At 45.4% G+C, this 19,230-nt stretch overlaps 1 protein-coding gene across 2 annotated transcripts in view; it reads right to left on the bottom strand.

Annotated features, from left to right (window-relative positions):
• Positions 1-19,230, bottom strand: part of LOC308169287 (calpain-5) — a gene marked incomplete at both ends in the record, with an annotated part of 28,413 nt that overhangs the window by 3,189 nt on the left and 5,994 nt on the right. Inside the window, 5 exons of one of the 2 annotated variants that reach the window (XM_080543967.1) lie at positions 1,211-1,340; positions 1,557-1,709; positions 12,668-12,745; positions 13,152-13,348; positions 14,646-14,838. In XM_080543967.1, coding sequence (XP_080400093.1) covers positions 1,211-1,340; positions 1,557-1,709; positions 12,668-12,745; positions 13,152-13,348; positions 14,646-14,838 — 751 coding nt within the window. Of the gene's footprint in view, positions 1-1,210; positions 1,710-12,667; positions 12,746-13,151; positions 13,349-14,645; positions 14,839-19,230 lie in introns of both variants that reach the window. The other variant, XM_080543966.1, reaches the window with a different exon arrangement.

Here is a 19,230-nt window from a genome sequence, read left to right on the forward strand (position 1 = left end):
AGAGAGAGAGAGAGAGAGAGAGAGAGAGAGAGAGAGAGAGAGAGAGAGAGAGAGAGAGGGAGAGGGAGAGGGAGAGGGAGGGAGGGGGGGAGAGAGAGAGGGAGAGACAGAGAAAGAAAGAGAGAGAGCGAGAGAGAGAGAGAGAGAGAGCGAGAGAGAGAGAGAGAGAGAGAGAGAGAGAGGGAGAGGGAGAGACAGAGAAAGAAAGAAAGAGAGAGAGCGAGAGAGAGAGAGAGAGAGAGAGCGAGAGAGAGAGAGAGAGAGAGGGAGAGGGAGAGACAGAGAAAGAAAGAGAGAGAGAGAGCGAGAGAGGGAGAGAGAGGGAGAGAGAGAGAGAGAGAGAGAGAGAGAGAGAGAGAGGGAGAGACAGAGAGAGAGAGATGGGTCTAAGAACAGCTCCAGAGAGACACAGTTCCATTATCACCTCCCTTATTTTAATCCTGTTGAGGGATCTATGGCTCCCAACAGCAATTCATACTTCACAAACAACCTTTTCTGATCTGATGAGCTCACTAATGCAGCCTTAGATAGTGTAACTCTATACTGTATCCAAACAAAGAGAGGCAGTGGTAGGGAGAGAGGATGTTACTATTACCCTGAAAGGTTGTAGATATGTTTACTGTAAAAGTAAAAGTAAATGCAATGTAAACATATTTCTGCAGGTATTTAAACGCAGGTCTAGTATGCTTCCATTCATGCCCTTTAGGGTTACCAGTTCTATCCGCTTGTTAAGTCTGACGTCAAAAGTGACGTTTAGCCATTTCCGAGTCCAAACCAGAAATTCCCCGCACCAGAGTACCTGTGAACTACAGCGGTAGAATGACAGTTTAATCGTTTTTTAGACTCGGATCTATTCATACAAGAAGGGACACAGCACTTTCCCGTTTTCTCCACATTGTCAGGGTATTTGAGCCTCGGAAAAGCGCTATATAAATATAATTTATTATTATTATTATTTCGGCATTTCGAAGACAGCGCCTCAGCCAACGTTGGACCCGGAAACACGTCACGACTTAACAAGCGGATAGGACTTTTATATTTTAGGAGAATATATTCTTTATGCCAAACTAAGTTGGCCAAACAGTAAGGCAGTGCCACTGGCCAGTATTTTTTTTTTTTTCAGCGTCTTTGAGCCTCGGAAAAGCGCTATATAAATTTAATGAATTATTAGTTATGAGCATTCACCTATGTGTCAGGTCAACAGACTCACCTGGGGGTTGTGTAGAAAGGTGTCTCTGTGGTTGATACAGCCTCCACATCGACTCCTCTTATCCCTCTGGTCTTCCCATTCTCCGTCTGCTCCTCCCTCTCTTCCTGCGTCCCTCACTCCCTCCTCCTTCCTCTTCCTCTTCTTCTCCCTTTCCTTCACGGGAACAGCTCTGTCCCTCCCCCCTCCTCCTCCTCCTCCTCCTCCTCCTCCGACCCTCTGTCTCTCTCCCAGCCTCTCCTCCTTGCGGTCTCCTCTCAGACGGGTTCCTCCAGGCTTGATGGCGGTGGTGGTGGTTTTCTTCCCCAGGTTGGGTGCCTGGTGGCTGGCTGGGAGGCGGGTGGTGGACGGGGGGGCCGTCCCGGGGGTGTTGGGAGCTGGGGTCCACTCCCCAAAGCAGCGCACCTCCCTCCAGCGGGACCTAGGCCACAGCAGGGTCTGCTCCACCAGACGGCACACCACCACGTCTGTGAAGTAGCGGCAGAAGTCCTCAAACTCCATCCTGAGGGAGAGAGAGAGAGAGAGAGAGAGAGAGAGAGAGAGAGAGAGAGAGAGAGAGAGAGAGAGAGAGAGAGAGAGGGAGAGAAGTCCTCAAACTCCATCCTGAGGGGTAAGTACAATGGGGGAAATAAGTATTGAACACATCAATATTTAAAAAAAAGAAAAAGAAAAGTTTTATAGCCCATCAATATATTCTAACCCAGCTGACATTAATTAGCACAGATTGGAGGTAGAGTTGCCTCCTAATCAGTTGTGGTTTTCAGCTGGTTCCTTGCCTTCCCTTGCTGCGGTGTACTGCTTTTCTATAGTGTGTCCATACTTTTTTCCTGTTTTTCCATTCCACTTTATTACACACAACTTTATTTTGTTGGGAATTTGTATTAAAATCACTAGAAGTGATAAATCATGTACTATGTGCTCATTTAAATAATATGTGAATGCGGTCAGTTGAGAACAATAGGAAGGTCACGCAAAGCCAAAAGAGAGGTTCTGTTTTTGAGCGACAAGAAGAAGACAAGCTCCTGACTAAAAGAACGTTTTATGATTCAAACTGCCTATAAATTACTTATTTTTTACCTATGTGCTAACAACCATTGTATACCTGCTGTTATGATATTCTATTTTTCTGTACTGATTTTATACTTTCATAACTAATGATTAATGATAAGTCTATTCTTCTATACTATACTTTAACTTACAAAATCAAATCCTAATATTACTGTGTAACTTCAATAGTTGTGTTTTCACAAGACATTCTGATAACAAGACATTCTGATAAGGACACTGACACAATGCTCTGCTCATACAAAGTATGATATCACCATGGGAACGAGACGCTAGCAGGACACTGCTGATAACACACAAGAGAGGAATTGAAGGCCAACGCTAACGAGAAGACTTTCTGCAGCTGCAACGGATTTGTGCTGACACTTGGAAAACTACCAGATAGAGGGGGGGGCATCACCCAGCCCAAAATGTTTGATGAATTGTATAAAGACTATGTACCAAGGCTAAACGGGACTCTGGTCTGGTGGAGCTCTTGCAGTTAACTTGTTGACGGCTAGCTGAGACGGGCCTGCAGAGGTGAAACTAGATGAGACCACTTTTCCATGGAAATGAACTAATTATTGCTTGCTGATGTGCTTGAATAAATATTATCTTAATGAACAGTTCAGTAGTGGTGCCTAATATTTGATTGGATCATATCATCTTAAGAAGTGATATCAAGGACGTCTCGTTGAGATTAAACGAACTCGCTTGTAAAGTGACGACTCAATTAAATCGATACTGGAGAAGTTGATCGCCTTACAAAATTGGTGACCCCGACGTGATCTTCAACGGGATGCAAGGAGGAGTGGGCGAGGCTGGGTTCGGACTAAGCACTTCCACGGTACCAACACAAAAAAGGTGAGCAGAGCCATTTAATGAAATCTGCTTAGGTAGACAATAGTATTCTAGGTGGAAGTGCTGGGCCATGAATCGTGTGTCAAACCCATTCTGATCTGTGTCTGTGAAGAATCCGTCAAAAGTAAGGATAATCATTAATTAAATTGACATTCTATACATTATTGAACACCACTGTCTGATATTTAAGCACATCTTGTATTAACGTGTAATAAGACCCGCCGAGGTCTAAAGAAGGGACAGTAGCTAAGTCCTGGAAATAAAGAGGGGTAACAGTCCCCAGGATAGACCCGCCGAGGTCTAAGGTAAGGAAAGACACGACAGTCCTGGATATTAAGAGGTAACCAGCCCCCAGTTTAGACCCGACGAGGTCTAATGAAAGGACGGTGTCCCGAAGGTTGAAATACCTTGCAAACCAAGTGAGAAGTGAGGTCATTGCGAGTAGGGTAGCGTCTACGGCAGGACTGCAGTCCGGTAGAGGTCCTAGTATTAGCGTGCCTCCTCTCACAGCGGGCGCTAAAACAATTGTGACGTTAGGATTATAAGGTTCTATCATCGTTTTAGTCAAAATTGAGTTTTTTGCATAATCTGATCCATTAAGTGGTTTATTAATGTGTGGTGTTATTTTTAAAATGTTGACATTTTGAGTGGGTAATTCATAAAATACAAGGGTTCCATCTCACGGAACATAATGGAATGTAAAAACGTTGACGCTCAATATCTCTGAACTACCCTAAGCGGAGATATAACCTTATAATTCTAAACTCATGCAAAGGTGTTACGTAATATTGTATGTGAATCATAGATGGAATTGTTATTATTATTGTAATTATTACTATTAAAAGGGATAGTTGTATGTTATGCCTCGTTCAAGGTGTTTAAAGAAGTGTTGTGCTGCGGGTGTGACCCACCATTGAAGCGCAGACAGCAGAAAAAAAAAAAAGAAAAAAAAAGGAAAAAAAGGCTCACTAGGAGTGTCTCTGACGCACGGTGATTTTGTGTCTCGTCGTCTTTGCAATAGTGGTATATTTGGGGTGTTTGATTACATTGTGGTTTTGTTTAGTTGTTCAGTTTGTTTAGTATTGGTTGGCAATAATAATATTGATATAAGGGTGGCAGCATAGCCACACGATACAGTGAACCCTCAGTAGAATGACTATCTAGATGAGCAGATAATGCAGAACACATAAGACAGAAGAATACATAGCGACAAGATAGATACACACAGAGACCCTATAAGATATAATATAAGACCTTAATTAATTCAGAAGAAAGAAAAACCGACGAGACCGAGGAGAAACAGGCCGTGCAGCGTGAGAGGTTGTTGAAAATGCAGGTGACCGTAGCTGTGGCTGTGGCTACGGCAAGGAAGAAGGAATGTAAAGAATGCAAGATATTGGTCCAGCTTGGAGAGGTGCCGCAGGCCTCTGCAGCACCACAGCCCCCGGCTCAGTACCAATCCTTCCCCGAATATCAACAGAGAGGCGGAGGGAGAGGACGTGGGCGAGGAGGCCGCAGGAGAGGCCGTGGAGGACCAATAGCACCAGGAGCAGGTTCCTGCCACACATGTGGAGGAACAGGACACTGGAAGAAGAAATGCCCTAACCAAGGGGGCCAACAGCAGTCATGGGGACCAACGCAGCAGCAGCAATGGCAGCCCCAGCAGTTTCGACCCCCCACACAGCAACAGTGGGGGGGCCCGATGCCAGGCCAACCGGCACCAACCATGATGGCCCCCATGATGAATCAACCACAAGGAGGGGCTCCTTATGGTCAAAGCCTATAGGGATGCCCGGGAGGCGAAAGAGGAACCTACCACTTCCACCCGAACGAAGAACCAATGATTGAAATACTGATGGGAGGAGAGAAAAAACAGTTCATGGATACTGGAGCAGCAGCGTCCACCATGACAAACCACAAGGGTAGAGTTCCTCCTCTGTCGGAAAATCTGGCCATGACGTCAGTAGGCTACTCCGGACAGGCACAGACACAGAAATACACAATCCCCCTAGAAACAGAAATAGGCCACCAGAAATTGTCACACAACTACCTGTTCGCTCCCCAATGCCCCGTAAACTTAATGGGGAGGGACCTGCTATGTAAATTGAACGCGGAGGTAACTTGTGGACCAGACGGATTAACAGTAACACTTCCCGGCGGCAGGAAAGTCACCGGGGAAGCCCCATGCAGAATACTAATAATGAGAGATATGTATTGACTTCACGGACATGGGAGTGATTGATAGATTGTCAAGGTGGCCTGAAGCATATCCGTGTAAACGGGAGGATGCTGCAGTCTGTAATAAAGTGCCTCTTAAAGGAATTCATAACACGGTTTAGTTTCCCTAATCTATTAAAAGAAAGCTTGCCGACATGATACAGAGACAGAGGGAGGTGGCTTCGACCTCCTCTCCATGAAAATGAATATGTCAAAACTCTAACTCTCAATCGAGTTTTCTCTTCACAGGAACTGAATGCTGCGGAGAAAGCAGACAACGGCAAAACAGACTCCTATTTTAGACCCAGGCGACGTGGTGGACAAGACCGTGGGAGGTATATTGACCACCTCACACGCTGTCAGAGTCGAAGGTAAACCGGGTACAGGGTGGCCTCTCTTGTCACACTGTACCAAAGCAGACCCACCACATGTATAACATTTTCAATTTCCTGGCGACTCTGTCAGCATGCACTAAGCCTCAAATAATGTGGAAAGTAACACAACAAGTGGACTATTAATCCATGATATTAGCGATCACCTGCCTGTCTTTTCATTTTATGAATGTAATTATAGAAAGAAGAGGGAGTTAAAGGAAATGACATACAAGACAGTAGAACTGAGGAATCCATATCTGCTTTTAGAAATGAGTTATTAAAATGGAATTAGAAGAGTATATATATGAAGAATCAGATGTGGACAAAGCGTATGGGTTATTCCTAGAAACATTTAAAGTTCTATATGACAGAAACTGCCCACTAAAACAATGTAGCAATAAGAATAAATATTCTGAAAATCTGTGGATAAAAAATAATGTTAAAGGAACAAAGTAGAACATTTTACAGACAATGACGGGAAAATTAGCCTTATAAATTAGGTGGTGGATGGATTTAAGAAAAAAAAACATATATATATATATACAGTATATATAAGTATATATATGTTGTTGATATGGGGCCAAAACTAGTTAAAGAAATAAACGGCACTGGAAAGAGATTTGCTGAGGAGGACTGTGGAGAGAGAATCACTGACTCAATATCGATGGGAACTGTAGGAAAAAATAAAAATATTTTACTGATATACTGATATGGTAAACAAATGTATGAACAAAACTTCAACAGATAAACACCTCTTCACCAATTACAGACCGGTATCCTTATTATAACAGTTAGAGTTAGGGTTAGGGTTAGAGAAACTATATGATGAAAGACTGGCCAATTTCATTGACAAACATCAACTACTAATGGATAGTCAGTATGGTTTCAGAACAGCTAGATCTACTGCCATGGCATTAATGGAGCTAGTAGAAGCAAATAACAACTTGTACAGAGAGAAAGAAATATGCATTGGGCATATTCATTGACCTTAAAAAAGCATTCGACACAATAGATCATGAGATTCTACTTTAAAAAAAAAAAAAAAAAAAAGGACAGGTATGGTGTCAGAGGGGTCGCACTTGAATGGCTTAAAAGCTATATTAGTAATAGACAGCAATTTGTTCAAATAGGCCAGAACAAATCAAGGTGCTTAAATATTACCTGTGGTGCCCACAGGGGTCGAATTGGTTGTCTTGGCAGATGACAGAAATATGTTATGTTATGGGGAAGATCTGCAGCAGCTTTTAAAGGTGGCAAAGAAGGAATTGTACAAATTAAAATGCTGGGTTGAGACAAACAAGCTATCATTAAATCTGAATAAAGCCAAATTCATGCAATTTGGAGATTGCAATATAAATACAGAGCTCCATCTGGAAATTGAAAATGTCAAAATCAATAGAGTATATGAAATCAAGTTTTTGGGTGTTTTAAATAGACCACAAACTCTGCTGGAAACCACATATAAAATATCTGTGCTCAAAGATTGCGAAAAGCTTGGGAATTCTGGGTAAAATTAAATACATCTTAAATCAGAAATCACTATACACTCTTTATTGCACACTCATTGTACCCTATCTGTCATATTGTGTTGAAGTTTGGGGAAATACATATAAAACCAACCTAGAAAAGATATGCACATTGCAAAAAGAGCTATAAGGATTGTACTTCATAGAGATCATACCAATTATATACAAATAACAGAAAGTCAAACTGAGTGTAAATGTAGTGTAAATCCAGAGCTGCACGAATCATGTTTAAAGTAACACAAAATAAGGTCCCTGGCAACTTACAAAAAATGTTTTGTTCATGAGCAGAGATGGGGGTTGTAGTCTAGGAGGGAAATTGTGGAGAACAGCCTGTTGTCCGTGCAGCGCTCAGGGGCAGGTGCATCTCAGTTTGTGGGGTGTCCATTTTGAATGGCCTTGATGTAACAATGAAAACAAGTAATACTATTGAGTGGTTTGGAGGGATATAGGTTGGAGGAGTTTGAGAATGACGTGAACTGGTATTTTTGTGGATATTTGGTTCCTGGTTAGCTATAGTGGATAGCCATATTATTATAGATATTGATAGATAATCTATTGCGTAATGGTATGATATTGTGGGGAAGGGGCAGGACCATGGGTTTTGTTTCTTTCTGTCTTTTATCGAACAGGGCAATTGCCGACTGTTGCTTCCATGTCGAGGAAGATATATTTTATTTCAATTTATATCTTATTTTATTTGTATTTTTATTTATTTTTGGGGGTTTGTTTTTGTTGTTGAAGATTTGTGTGTTTTTGTGGTTGAAATGTTCGAGATAAATGGAGAAGCAAATCAAATCAAATTAAAATGTTTGGTACAACTGGGTTATAGCCACAATTATTTATACAATTTATTAATTAACTATTAAATTAACTGGGTTAACTACACAATATCCACCATTTCTAAATTCATTCTAAATTCATTGTTTAGTCTGCTTGAAACAACCTAGAGAGAGTACACTGTTTCTCCCCCTACAAGCCTGATAATTGTTCAAATTCTCCAGTAGAGATGGGACGAGGGGGAGAACATACTGCCCCGGTATGAATAGAACTAAAGGCCCCATGATATATGAGGGACATCACCCTTTACACTTAGAAAAAGCCTACGACTGCCTTAACAGGACGGGAAAGGGGGGCGACGTGGGACGCCTTAATGCTACGCACTTCTGCAATATGTTCATGAGTGCATGGTCAAGACAGGGAAACATTTGTGAACAGGACTTTACTTGCGCATGTTGGCGGGGGGGTTCAAGGATACCAAACAAGGGCTGTGTTTAGGCCTCTGTTTTTATACTTGTTAATCATCTTATTTTTTGTGATTTTTTTAGTCCTTTTGGTGTGCTGCACATTTTCATTTCCTTTTCGGCGGTGTTCCATGGGTAGGCTCCTTTAAATGTTATACATCTATGTTTTGCATTTGTTTTGATCTTTGTTTTCATAAATATACATATTCCTCTGAGTTCGTAATTAGTCTGTCTAACTTGGAACAGCCTCTGGATAAAGTCTGAAAGCATCTTATATATATTTTTTTTACTTTGTAGAATTACTTGTGCCATTTTGAAGTCCACCAATTCTTTAAATTTGAGATCATAGGGGTTTATGAATAATTTGTTAGTTGGGTCTTGATAGGCAGCTCTGTTTATTTACGGTAATAGCATTCTACTTACTATTTTACTCCCAATTTCATTGGTAAAAATGTTATCTATTAAAGGAGCACTGTTAATTGTTATTCTAGTCGGTTTTAAGATTGTAGGAAATACACATATACTGTACATTGTGTCCATGATGTCTGTAACATTTTTTTTGTGTTCATTTGGGTTCAACAAATCTATATTTAAGTCCCCTCATACAAAGACCGTCTTTCTGTCATTTAGTTTATCATACATATCAACCATCATATCTTTGAATGTGTCAAGACAGGATCCTGGAGTTCTATATACAAAGTGTATTATTATGGTCTTAGAGTTCTCCTTATTTTATTTCTACAGTGACACAATCCATAATGTTTTCTATTGTTATTGACATATGTTTTACTATTTTACAGTCACAGTCATTATTTACATACAAGGCAACTCCTACTCCTTTCTTGTTTGTTCTGTTGGAGGTAAATAGTTCATAGTCCTCATGTTCCACATCGGCTTCTTTTTCTTTACTGAGCCATGTCTCCGATACAGCAATGATGCTGAACTTGGTGAACTGTCTCAAATAGTCCTTAGTTTTCTTAAAGTTTCTATAAAGACTTCTACTGCTGAAGTGTATTGTTGATAAAATACCATCCAATATTATATTACTTTTGAATTGTTCCTCTGTGTAATAGTCACAGTTGCAGACGGTTATTATTGTTGTAGAAGTGGTTCGATGTTATTATTGTTGTAGAAGTGGTCGATGTTGTTCTCAATGTCATACATTTTGTGCTCTGTAAAGTCAAAAGTTTTCAAAGTTCAACTCTTCATAGTTTTTAGGTGCAGCTGGATTATAATCCACACAGTCCAGTGATCCCATTTCTCGAAACTCATCATCATTTATATCGTTTAGTGGAAATGAATAATCCTTGTCCATTCCCATTTTGTCAGTCATTGTCTGTTCAAGTATTTCCACTCAGATTTGAGTCAATTGTCTGTTCAGGTATTTCACAGTCATTATTTGTTCTCTCACCATAATCCCTTTGGAGGTTTCAGGAGATCCATTGGGCCTAATCATCACTTTACAGTTTCTTGTCTAAATGCCTTGCAATTTGTTTTGCTTCCTTAGAATGCGTGACTGCCAGGCAATTTCAGTAAACCTGTAGCAGACATGTTTGGAAAGGTGGGGGCTCACCCCATAGATATCTGCTTTTAGATTAGAGGCACCGCTGAAGGGACGCTCGAAAGCCGACACAGGCGAAGAAAAAGGAAATTATGCTGCAGATGCAGCCGCTAAATCAGGAGGGGGTGGCTGTGATGCAGGAGGTAGTAGAGCCGCCATCTAATGATCGCAAGGTTGGCAGATCGGCGGTTCGAGCCCCGGCAGGCCACATGTCAGAGTGTCCTTGGGCAAGACACTGAAACCCGAATTGCTCCCAGGGCCGGCGCCTTGTATGGCAGCTTGCCACCATTGGTGTGTGAATGTGTGTATTGGTGAATGAGAAGCCATTGAAGCGCTTTGGATAACGGCGGTATGTAAGCGCAGTCCATTGATATGTCCCCAGAGAACATCAGCTGGTCTCAATCCAGCTAGACAAACCTAAATGCTCTGTACAGACTATAGATGACATACAGGGGGCCGCCTCCCCCCAAGAAAGGTCAGTGTGGGTAACAAGGGGGGTGACGCAAAGCATGACGGAAGAATAGTGGCCCGTGCAGGTCTAATTAATGTTATTGGTGCTGAGGCACATTTGGTAGATGGTGATGAGGATGTTTAAAAGAGGTGTATGCAAACGCTGGAGTTAACAATGTTATTGGAGAGTGGTTCGAATCTGTTTTTGGTAAATGGAAAAATCTGGCTATGTCTATGCTCTCTGCCCTCCTCATCTCTGCCACATTGTTGATCCTGTTTGATCCTGTTTGGCTATCCCTTGCATTAGAGGCCTGGCACAGCGACTGATTACTACGGCCCTAACCAAGGTTGATGCTGGAACACAGATGCACTTACAAATGCTTATTGCTGAGCAGCAGCAGTCACTGTTGGAGGGTGAGGAGATGGATCATGATACAGGAGTTGAAGATATGTTGTAATTATGGAGTTTTGTGAAGGAATGGTGTAAATAAAGGCATTTGCGGTCTACGACCCATCTCACCTTTCTGGCTACAAATTCTCTGTAATGGTCATAATTTTGTTTTAATGACCAAAGGGGGGATTTGTTGGGAATTTGTATTAAAATCACTAGAAGTGATAAATCATGTACTATGTGCTCATTTAAATAATATGTGAATGCGGTCAGTTGAGAACAATAGGAAGGTCACGCAAAGCCAAAAGAGAGGTTCTGTTTTTGAGCGACAAGAAGAAGACAAGCTCCTGACTAAAAGAACGTTTTATGATTCAAACTGCCTATAAATTACTTATTTTTTACCTATGTGCTAACAACCATTGTATACCTGCTGTTATGATATTCTATTTTTCTGTACTGATTTTATACTTTCATAACTAATGATTAATGATAAGTCTATTCTTCTATACTATACTTTAACTTACAAAATCAAATCCTAATATTACTGTGTAACTTCAATAGTTGTGTTTTCACAAGACATTCTGATAACAAGACATTCTGATAAGGACACTGACACAATGCTCTGCTCATACAAAGTATGATATCACCATGGGAACGAGACGCTAGCAGGACACTGCTGATAACACACAAGAGAGGAATTGAAGGCCAACGCTAACGAGAAGACTTTCTGCAGCTGCAACGGATTTGTGCTGACACTTGGAAAACTACCAGATAGAGGGGGGGGCATCACCCAGCCCAAAATGTTTGATGAATTGTATAAAGACTATGTACCAAGGCTAAACGGGACTCTGGTCTGGTGGAGCTCTTGCAGTTAACTTGTTGACGGCTAGCTGAGACGGGCCTGCAGAGGTGAAACTAGATGAGACCACTTTTCCATGGAAATGAACTAATTATTGCTTGCTGATGTGCTTGAATAAATATTATCTTAATGAACAGTTCAGTAGTGGTGCCTAATATTTGATTGGATCATATCATCTTAAGAAGTGATATCAAGGACGTCTCGTTGAGATTAAACGAACTCGCTTGTAAAGTGACGACTCAATTAAATCGATACTGGAGAAGTTGATCGCCTTACAATTTCCATATGGATTTGAATGTTTAGATTTTTCGTCTGGATTGTTTGAGTTCATACCAACGTGGGGTAGTGGTGGTCTAGTGGATAGTGAGTTGGACTTGTGATCGGAAGGTTGTGAGTTCAAATCCCGCCTGAAACCAAACCACTACTAGTGTGTAGCCCTTGAGTAAGGCAATTAGCCCTCAGTTACTCCAGGGGGAATGTCCCTGTAATTCGTAATTGTAAATCGCTTTGGATTAAAAGCGTCTGCTAAATGGCAAACATTTAAAATTTAAATGTTTAGATTTTTAAAATCGAAATTTAAGTACCAACGTCTGCTGCAAGTTTCACTTGAATAGGCTCATTGGAAAAATATTTACTGGACAAAATGTTCATGTGTTCAATACTTATTTCCCCCACAGTATGTGTGCTCACCCCCACAGTATGTGTGCTCACATGAACATAAAAGATCACTGTGGCGTACAGGTGGACATGTCCGTTAGGCCTTCTTCTCCTTAGGCCCACCCAACAGATACACAACACGCAGGCTCACACTACACTCCACACTCACTCACACAACAACAGTAGGTACCATGGAGGACATCCCCAATATAAACACGATTTGGTTGTTGTTGTGATATTCACTGATCATACAGTACGTGGTGCTTTGTGCTGACTGACCAGAACTCTCCCACGTCTCTGACGATCAGGCCCATCTTCTCCCTGTCCCCCCGGCCCACCCTCCTCCACTGCTGGGTCCTGCAGGGAGACACAACCACAACAACACAGCTCTGGTCTGGGGTCCCAAACCTCTGTGTGCTGTGAGACTCACCTCACCTCAATGTACCGGTGGCCCACCACAGAGGTGGTCTAACCACAATCCAGACTTAAGTCTTGACAATGAATGTTCACTTTTTTCATGTATTGATGGCAGCATTGTAATCTCACTCAGGTGTGTCCTCACAGGTGTTACCTATTCAATTAGCCTACCTGACTATTTATTGGCTGTCTTGCACTGTTTTGTATATATGTAAGAGGATGTGGCTTCTACTTCTTTTAACTTAATGTGAACAGACAGCACGTCCACCCCTGACTCCTCACCCCTCCCCCCTCCCCCCTCACCCCTGACCCCTGACCCCTGACCCCTGACTCCAGCCCCCCTCACCCCTGGCTCCAGGCCCCGGTCCAGTCCGCGGTGCCCCAGGGGTTCCTCATGCGCACCATGCAGAGGCGGGTCGGCCCGCCGGGTCCCGGGTTCTTCTCCCCCCCGGCCCGGAGCTTCCTCACGGCCGTCACCCCGTAGGCGTGGCCCCGGACCAGACCGCAGTCCAGCACCGACTCCACCATCTCCCCCTCCGCTGGCTGGCAGGGAGGGAGGGAGGGGAGGGAGGGAGGGGAGGAGGGAGGGAGGGAGGGAGAGAGGGGAGGAGGGAGGGAGGGATGGAAGGGGGGGGGAGGAGAGAGGGAGGGGGAGGGAAGGGGGGAGAGACAGGGAGGGAGGGGGGAGGAGGGAGGGGGGGGAGAGAGAGAGAGGGAGAGGGAGGGAGGGAGGGAGGGGGAGAGGGAGGGAGGGGGAGAGGGAGGAGGGAGGGAGGGAGGGGGCGAGGGAGGGAGGGAGGGGAGGGAGGGGGGGGAGAGAGGGAGGGAGGGAAGAGAGAGAGAGGGAGAGGGAGGGAGGGAGGGAGGGAGGGGGAGAGGGAGGGAGGGAGGGAGGGAGGGAGGGAGGGAGGGAGGGGAGAGGGGAGAGAGAGAGAGACATTTACATTTTTACATTTTCGGTATTTAGCAGAGAGAGAGAGAGAGAGAAAGAGAGGGAGAGAGGGGGGGAAAGAGAGAGAGAGAGAGGGAGAGAGGGGGGAGAGAGAGAGAGAGGGAGAGAGGGAGAGAGAGAGAGAGGGAGAGAGAGAGAGGGAGGGAGAGAGAGAAAGAGAGAGAGAGAGGGGGGATGGGGGAAGTCAGAGACAATAGAAGCCCACCGTAGCCCAGTGTCATTCCTGTCACACTGTGTGAAGGTCATGGTTAACGCTCCACACAACCACCTGTCCCCTCAGACTCACTACCAGTACAGTCAGTGTTGCCAGATTGGGCGTATTCCCGCCCAATTGGGCGACTTATGATCACACTGGGCGGCTTTTAGACTGTGGTTAGGCTGGAAAACAATCCCATCTGGCAACACTGAGTACAGTATGAAGAGGTGACCTTGAACACCATCATAAAAGCTCTCTGGCCTGATCCCAAACCATTCACTAACGCCCCCCCCCCCCCCCCCCCCCCCACACACACACACACACTCTCTTATCATACCGTATTGGGCAAGAGTGCAAGGGCCCCGCAAGAGACAGAGAGAGGGGGAGAGAGAGAGGGAGAGAGACAGAGAAAGAGAGAGAGAGAGTGGAGAGAGAGAGAGAGAGAGGGAGAGAGACAGAGAGAGAGGGAGAGAGAGAGAGTGAGAGAGAGAGAGAGAGGGAGAGAGACAGAGAGAGAGAGAGAGAGGGAGAGAGAGACAGAGAGAGAGAGAGAGAGAGGGAGAGAGAGACAGAGAGAGAGAGAGAGAGAGGGAGAGAGACAGGGAGAGAGAGAGAGACAGGGAGACACTGACCCGTATGAAGCAGGTGATCAGAGTACTGACCCGTATGAAGCAGGTGATCAGGGTACTGACCCGTATGGAGCAGGTGATCAGGGCGCTCCGGCCGTGGGCCTTGGCCAGGGTCTGGAACAGCGCCCTCCTCTGGTCAGCGTGGCGGGTCAGCTCCTCCCGGTCCAGACTGAGGGGCTCCGACACCCCCCCGGTGAAGTCGATGAGCGCCTCTGCCGTGTTGCCGCCTTCCAGAGCTTCATAGCAGCCGTTCAACCTGAGGGGGGGGGGGAGGGGGGGGGGGGGGAGTCATAGTAGTCAAACACCCACTGCATTCACCCACTTCAGCTCGACTGGCCCCGCCACCTCTACGCCAACAAGGCAGTTGAGCTGCCCGATCACGTCTCTTCACTACCCTGGCTCCCCGCTGGTGGAACAAACTTCCCACGGCTGTTAGAACTGCAGAGTCACTACCCATCTTCCGTCGGAGACTGAAGACCTCCATGTCTTCAGGTTACCCCTTAACTGCTCCTCCTGAGACATCTACTACCCCCCAGCACTGGGTCTCCTGAGACACCTGCTTTTCCCCAATACTGTGTCTCCTAAGACTTCTCCTAAGACTTCTATTGCCCCCCTTGTACTGTTTCTCCAGTGTCTATGGAAACTGTTTCTATCACGACGACTGCCTATGGCCCCTGGCCTGAGCTAGATTACTCTTCCTGCTACGACTGGTGGATTGATGATTCACTGGCTTAGTCAAATGTATTGACTGTCAGTCAGGCGTCTGCTAAATGCCAAAAACATACAAATGTAAGACCAGAGGGTGTCTCTCACTTGGCGTAGGCCTTCTCTAGCAGAACTTACTAGGCGTAGGCCTTCTCTAGCAGAACTTACTAGGCGTAGGCCTTCTCTAGCAGAACTTACTAGGCGTAGGCCTTCTCTAGCAGAACTTACTAGGCGTAGGCCTTCTCTAGCAGAACTTACTAGGCGTAGACCTTCTCTAATAGAACTTACTTGGCGTAGGCCTTCTCTAGCAGAACTTACTAGGCGTAGGCCTTCTCTAGCAGAACTTACTAGGCGTAGGCCTTCTCTAGCAGAACTTACTAGGCGTAGGCCTTCTCTAGCAGAACTTACTAGATGTAGGCCTTCTCTAGCAGAACTTACTTGGCGTAGGCCTTCTCTAGCAGAACTTACTAGGCGTAGGCCTTCTCTAATAGAACTTACTTGGCGTAGGCCTTCTCTAGCAGAACTTACTAGGCGTAGGCCTTCTCTAGCAGAACTTACTAGGCGTAGGCCTTCTCTAGCAGAACTTACTTGGCGTAGGCCTTCTCTAGCAGAACTTACTAGGCGTAGGCCTTCTCTAGCAGAACTTACTAGGCGTAGGCCTTCTCTAGCAGAACTTACTAGGCGTAGGCCTTCTCTAGCAGAACTTACTTGGCGTAGGCCTTCTCTAATAGAACTTACTAGGCGTAGGCCTTCTCTAATAGAACTAACTAGGCGTAGGCCTTCTCTAGTAGAACTTACTAAGCGTAGGCCTTCTCTAGCAGAACTTACTAGGTGTAGGCCTCCTCTAGCAGAACTTACTAGGTGTAGGCCTCCTCTAGTAGAACTTACTAGGCATAGGCCTTCTCTAATAGAACTTACTAAGCGTAGGCCTTCTCTAGCAGAACTTACTAGGCGTAGGCCTTCTCTAGCAGAACTTACTAGGCGTAGGCCTTCTCTAGTAGAACTTACTAGGCGTAGGCCTTCTCTAGCAGAACTTACTTGGCGTAGGCCTTCTCTAGCAGGGTCCAGTACTTACTAGATGTAGGCCTTCTCTAGCAGGGTCCAGTACTTACTAGGCGTAGGCCTTCTCTAGCAGAATTTACTAGGCGTAGGCCTTCTCTAGCAGAACTTACTTGGCGTAGGCCTTCTCTAGCAGTACTTACTAGGCGTAGGCCTTCTCTAGCAGAACTTACTAGGCGTAGGCCTTCTCTAGCAGAACTTACTTGGCGTAGGCCTTCTCTAGCAGTACTTACTAGGCGTAGGCCTTCTCTAGTAGAACTTACTAGGCGTAGGCCTTCTCTAATAGAACTTACTAGGCGTAGGCCTTCTCTAGCAGAACTTACTAGGCGTAGGCCTTCTCTAGCAGAACTTACTAGGCGTAGGCCTTCTCTAGCAGGGTCCAGAACTTACTAGGCGTAGGCCTTCTCTAGCAGAACTTACTAGGCGTAGGCCTTCTCTAGTAGAACTTACTAGGCGTAGGCCTTCTCTAGCAGTACTTACTAGGCGTAGGCCTTCTCTAGCACGGTCCAGTACTTACTTGGCGTAGGGCAGGCCTTCTCTAGCAGGGTCCAGAACTTACTAGGCGTAGGCCTTCTCTAGCAGGGTCCAGAACTTACTAGGCGTAGGCCTTCTCTAGCAGAACTTACTAGGCGTAGGCCTTCTCTAGTAGAACTTACTAGGCGTAGGCCTTCTCTAGCAGTACTTACTAGGCGTAGGCCTTCTCTAGCAGGGTCCAGTACTTACTTGGCGTAGGCCTTCTCTAGCAGAGCGCTCCAGAACTCCCGGGGCGTGGCGGAGCGGCAGAACAGCAGGGCTCCGTCCTCGCTGACCGGCAGGCGGTCGTCCACCACCACGTCCGTCCAGACGCCCAGCCGCCAGAAGCGGAAGTGGAAGATTCCGGCGTAGAGATCCGGACGCTTGGGATGCCACTCCTGCTCTGCGTGGTCAGGGATCACCTGGGGGGAGGAGGAGGGGTTTGAGAGGGTGGGAGGTGTTTGAGAGGGTGGGAGGGGTTTGAGAGGGTGGGAGGGGTTTGAGAGGTTTGAGAGGGTGGGATGTGTTTGAGAGGTTTGAGAGGGTGGGAGGAGTTGGAGGGGTTTGAGAGGGTGGGAGGAGGTTGAGAGGGTGGGAGGGGTTTGAGAGGTTTGAGAGGGTGGGAGGGGTTTGAGGGGGTTTGAGAGGGTGGGAGGAGTTTGAGAGGGTGGGAGGGGTTTGAGAGGGTGGGAGGAGTTTGAGAGGGTGGGAGGAGTTTGAGAGGGTGGGAGGAGTTGGAGAGGGTGGGAGGAGTTTGAGAGGGTGGGAGGGGTTTGAGAGGGTGGGAGGGGTTTGAGAGGGGGGGAGGAGTTTGAGAGGGGGGAGGGGTTTGAGAGGGTGGGAGGAGTTAAAGAGGGTGGGAGGAGTTTGAGAGGGGGGGAGGAGTTGGAGAGGGTGGGAGGGGTTTGAGAGGGTGGGAGGAGTTTCACTGAACGAGTTTGTGTTGTCCCCAAATGTAAAGCAGTGACACATATGTGACACGTTATAGAGTTTTGGTCCACAAGTTGTCCGATTTAATTTTTATATTCTTAATGAAGGATGCACGGACACAGACTCAAAGTAAGTGTGACCTCACTGGGAAGCTTCAAAGTACGGAATGTCGTAAGGGACATACAGTGCGCATGACTGAGAATAGGTAGATTAGTCTGCTATATACTCATCTACTACATTAATGATCAGACTTTTCTTTCGAAAAATGTGAATGCATTTCTGCGTTGTTGAAAACCAATGACTCGCTAATCGCTAGTCAACTAACACAGCTTGTTTTGTGAGCCTGCTAACAGTGTAAAGTAGTGTTCTAGTTAACTAAGTAACAATGTAAAGTAGTGTTCTAGTTAACTAGGTAACAGTGTAAAGTAGTGTTCTAGTTAACTAGGTAACAATGTAAAGTAGTGTTCTAGTTAACTAGGTAACAGTGTAAAGTAGTGTTCTAGTTAACTAGGTAACAGTGTAAAGTAGTGTTCTAGTTAACTAGGTAACAATGTAAAGTAGTGTTCTAGTTAACTAGGTAACAATGTAAAGTAGTGTTCTAGTTAACTAGGTAACAATGTAAAGTAGTGTTCTAGTTAACTAGGTAGCAGTGGGGATTACTCACGTATGTATTTCCGTGTTTCAAAAGTCAGAACATTTCGGTTGGTTGCCGACATGCGGACCAAAACACTAGAACGTGTCACAGATGTGCAATATGAACTGTTCTGTAAAGTGAATAGATGACCAGGCCCTTGGCCTCTCACCTTCTTCCACAGCGACGGCTCTGAAGCCAGGCAAGACGTAGCCGCCACCATCCAGCAGATACCCAGACTGCCCTGGTGCAAGTCCCGCGTGCTGATGCCATCCACAAAGAGCCGAGGGTCCTTACACAGCTCCTGAGAGAGAGAGAGAGAGAGAGAGAGAGAGAGAGAGAGAGAGAGAGAGAGAGAGAGAGAGAGTGAGAGAGAGAGTGAGAGAGACAGAGAGAGAGAGTAGTGAGAGAGAGTGAGAGAGAGAGAGAGAGAGAGAGAGGCAGAGAGAGAGAGAGAGAGAGACAGAGTGAGAGACACAGAGAGAGAGAGAGAGAGAGACAGAGACAGAGAGAAAGATTGAAAGAGAGAGAGAGAGAGAGAGGAGAGAGAGAGAGAGAGAGAGAGAGAGAGAGACACAGAGAGAGAGAGAGACATAGAGAGTTATATACTCTAACATGTTTTGGAATCAATCAACACTACATACTGAAGTAAACTATGACAGTAATTAGTTTAGCTTGACGACATGTTGCCGGGGTCATAGGTCAGGCCACAGGGGTCATAGGTCAGGCCACAGGGGTGGATCCAGACGACGTTCCTTTCACTCTCATGTCTGGGCGCTGAGGGCTGTGTAGAAGAGACAGATCCTGTCC

This window comes from Nansenia antarctica (genome assembly GCF_963989245.1).
Source record: "Nansenia antarctica genome assembly, chromosome: 13".
Classification (NCBI taxonomy): domain Eukaryota; kingdom Metazoa; phylum Chordata; class Actinopteri; order Argentiniformes; family Microstomatidae; genus Nansenia; species Nansenia antarctica.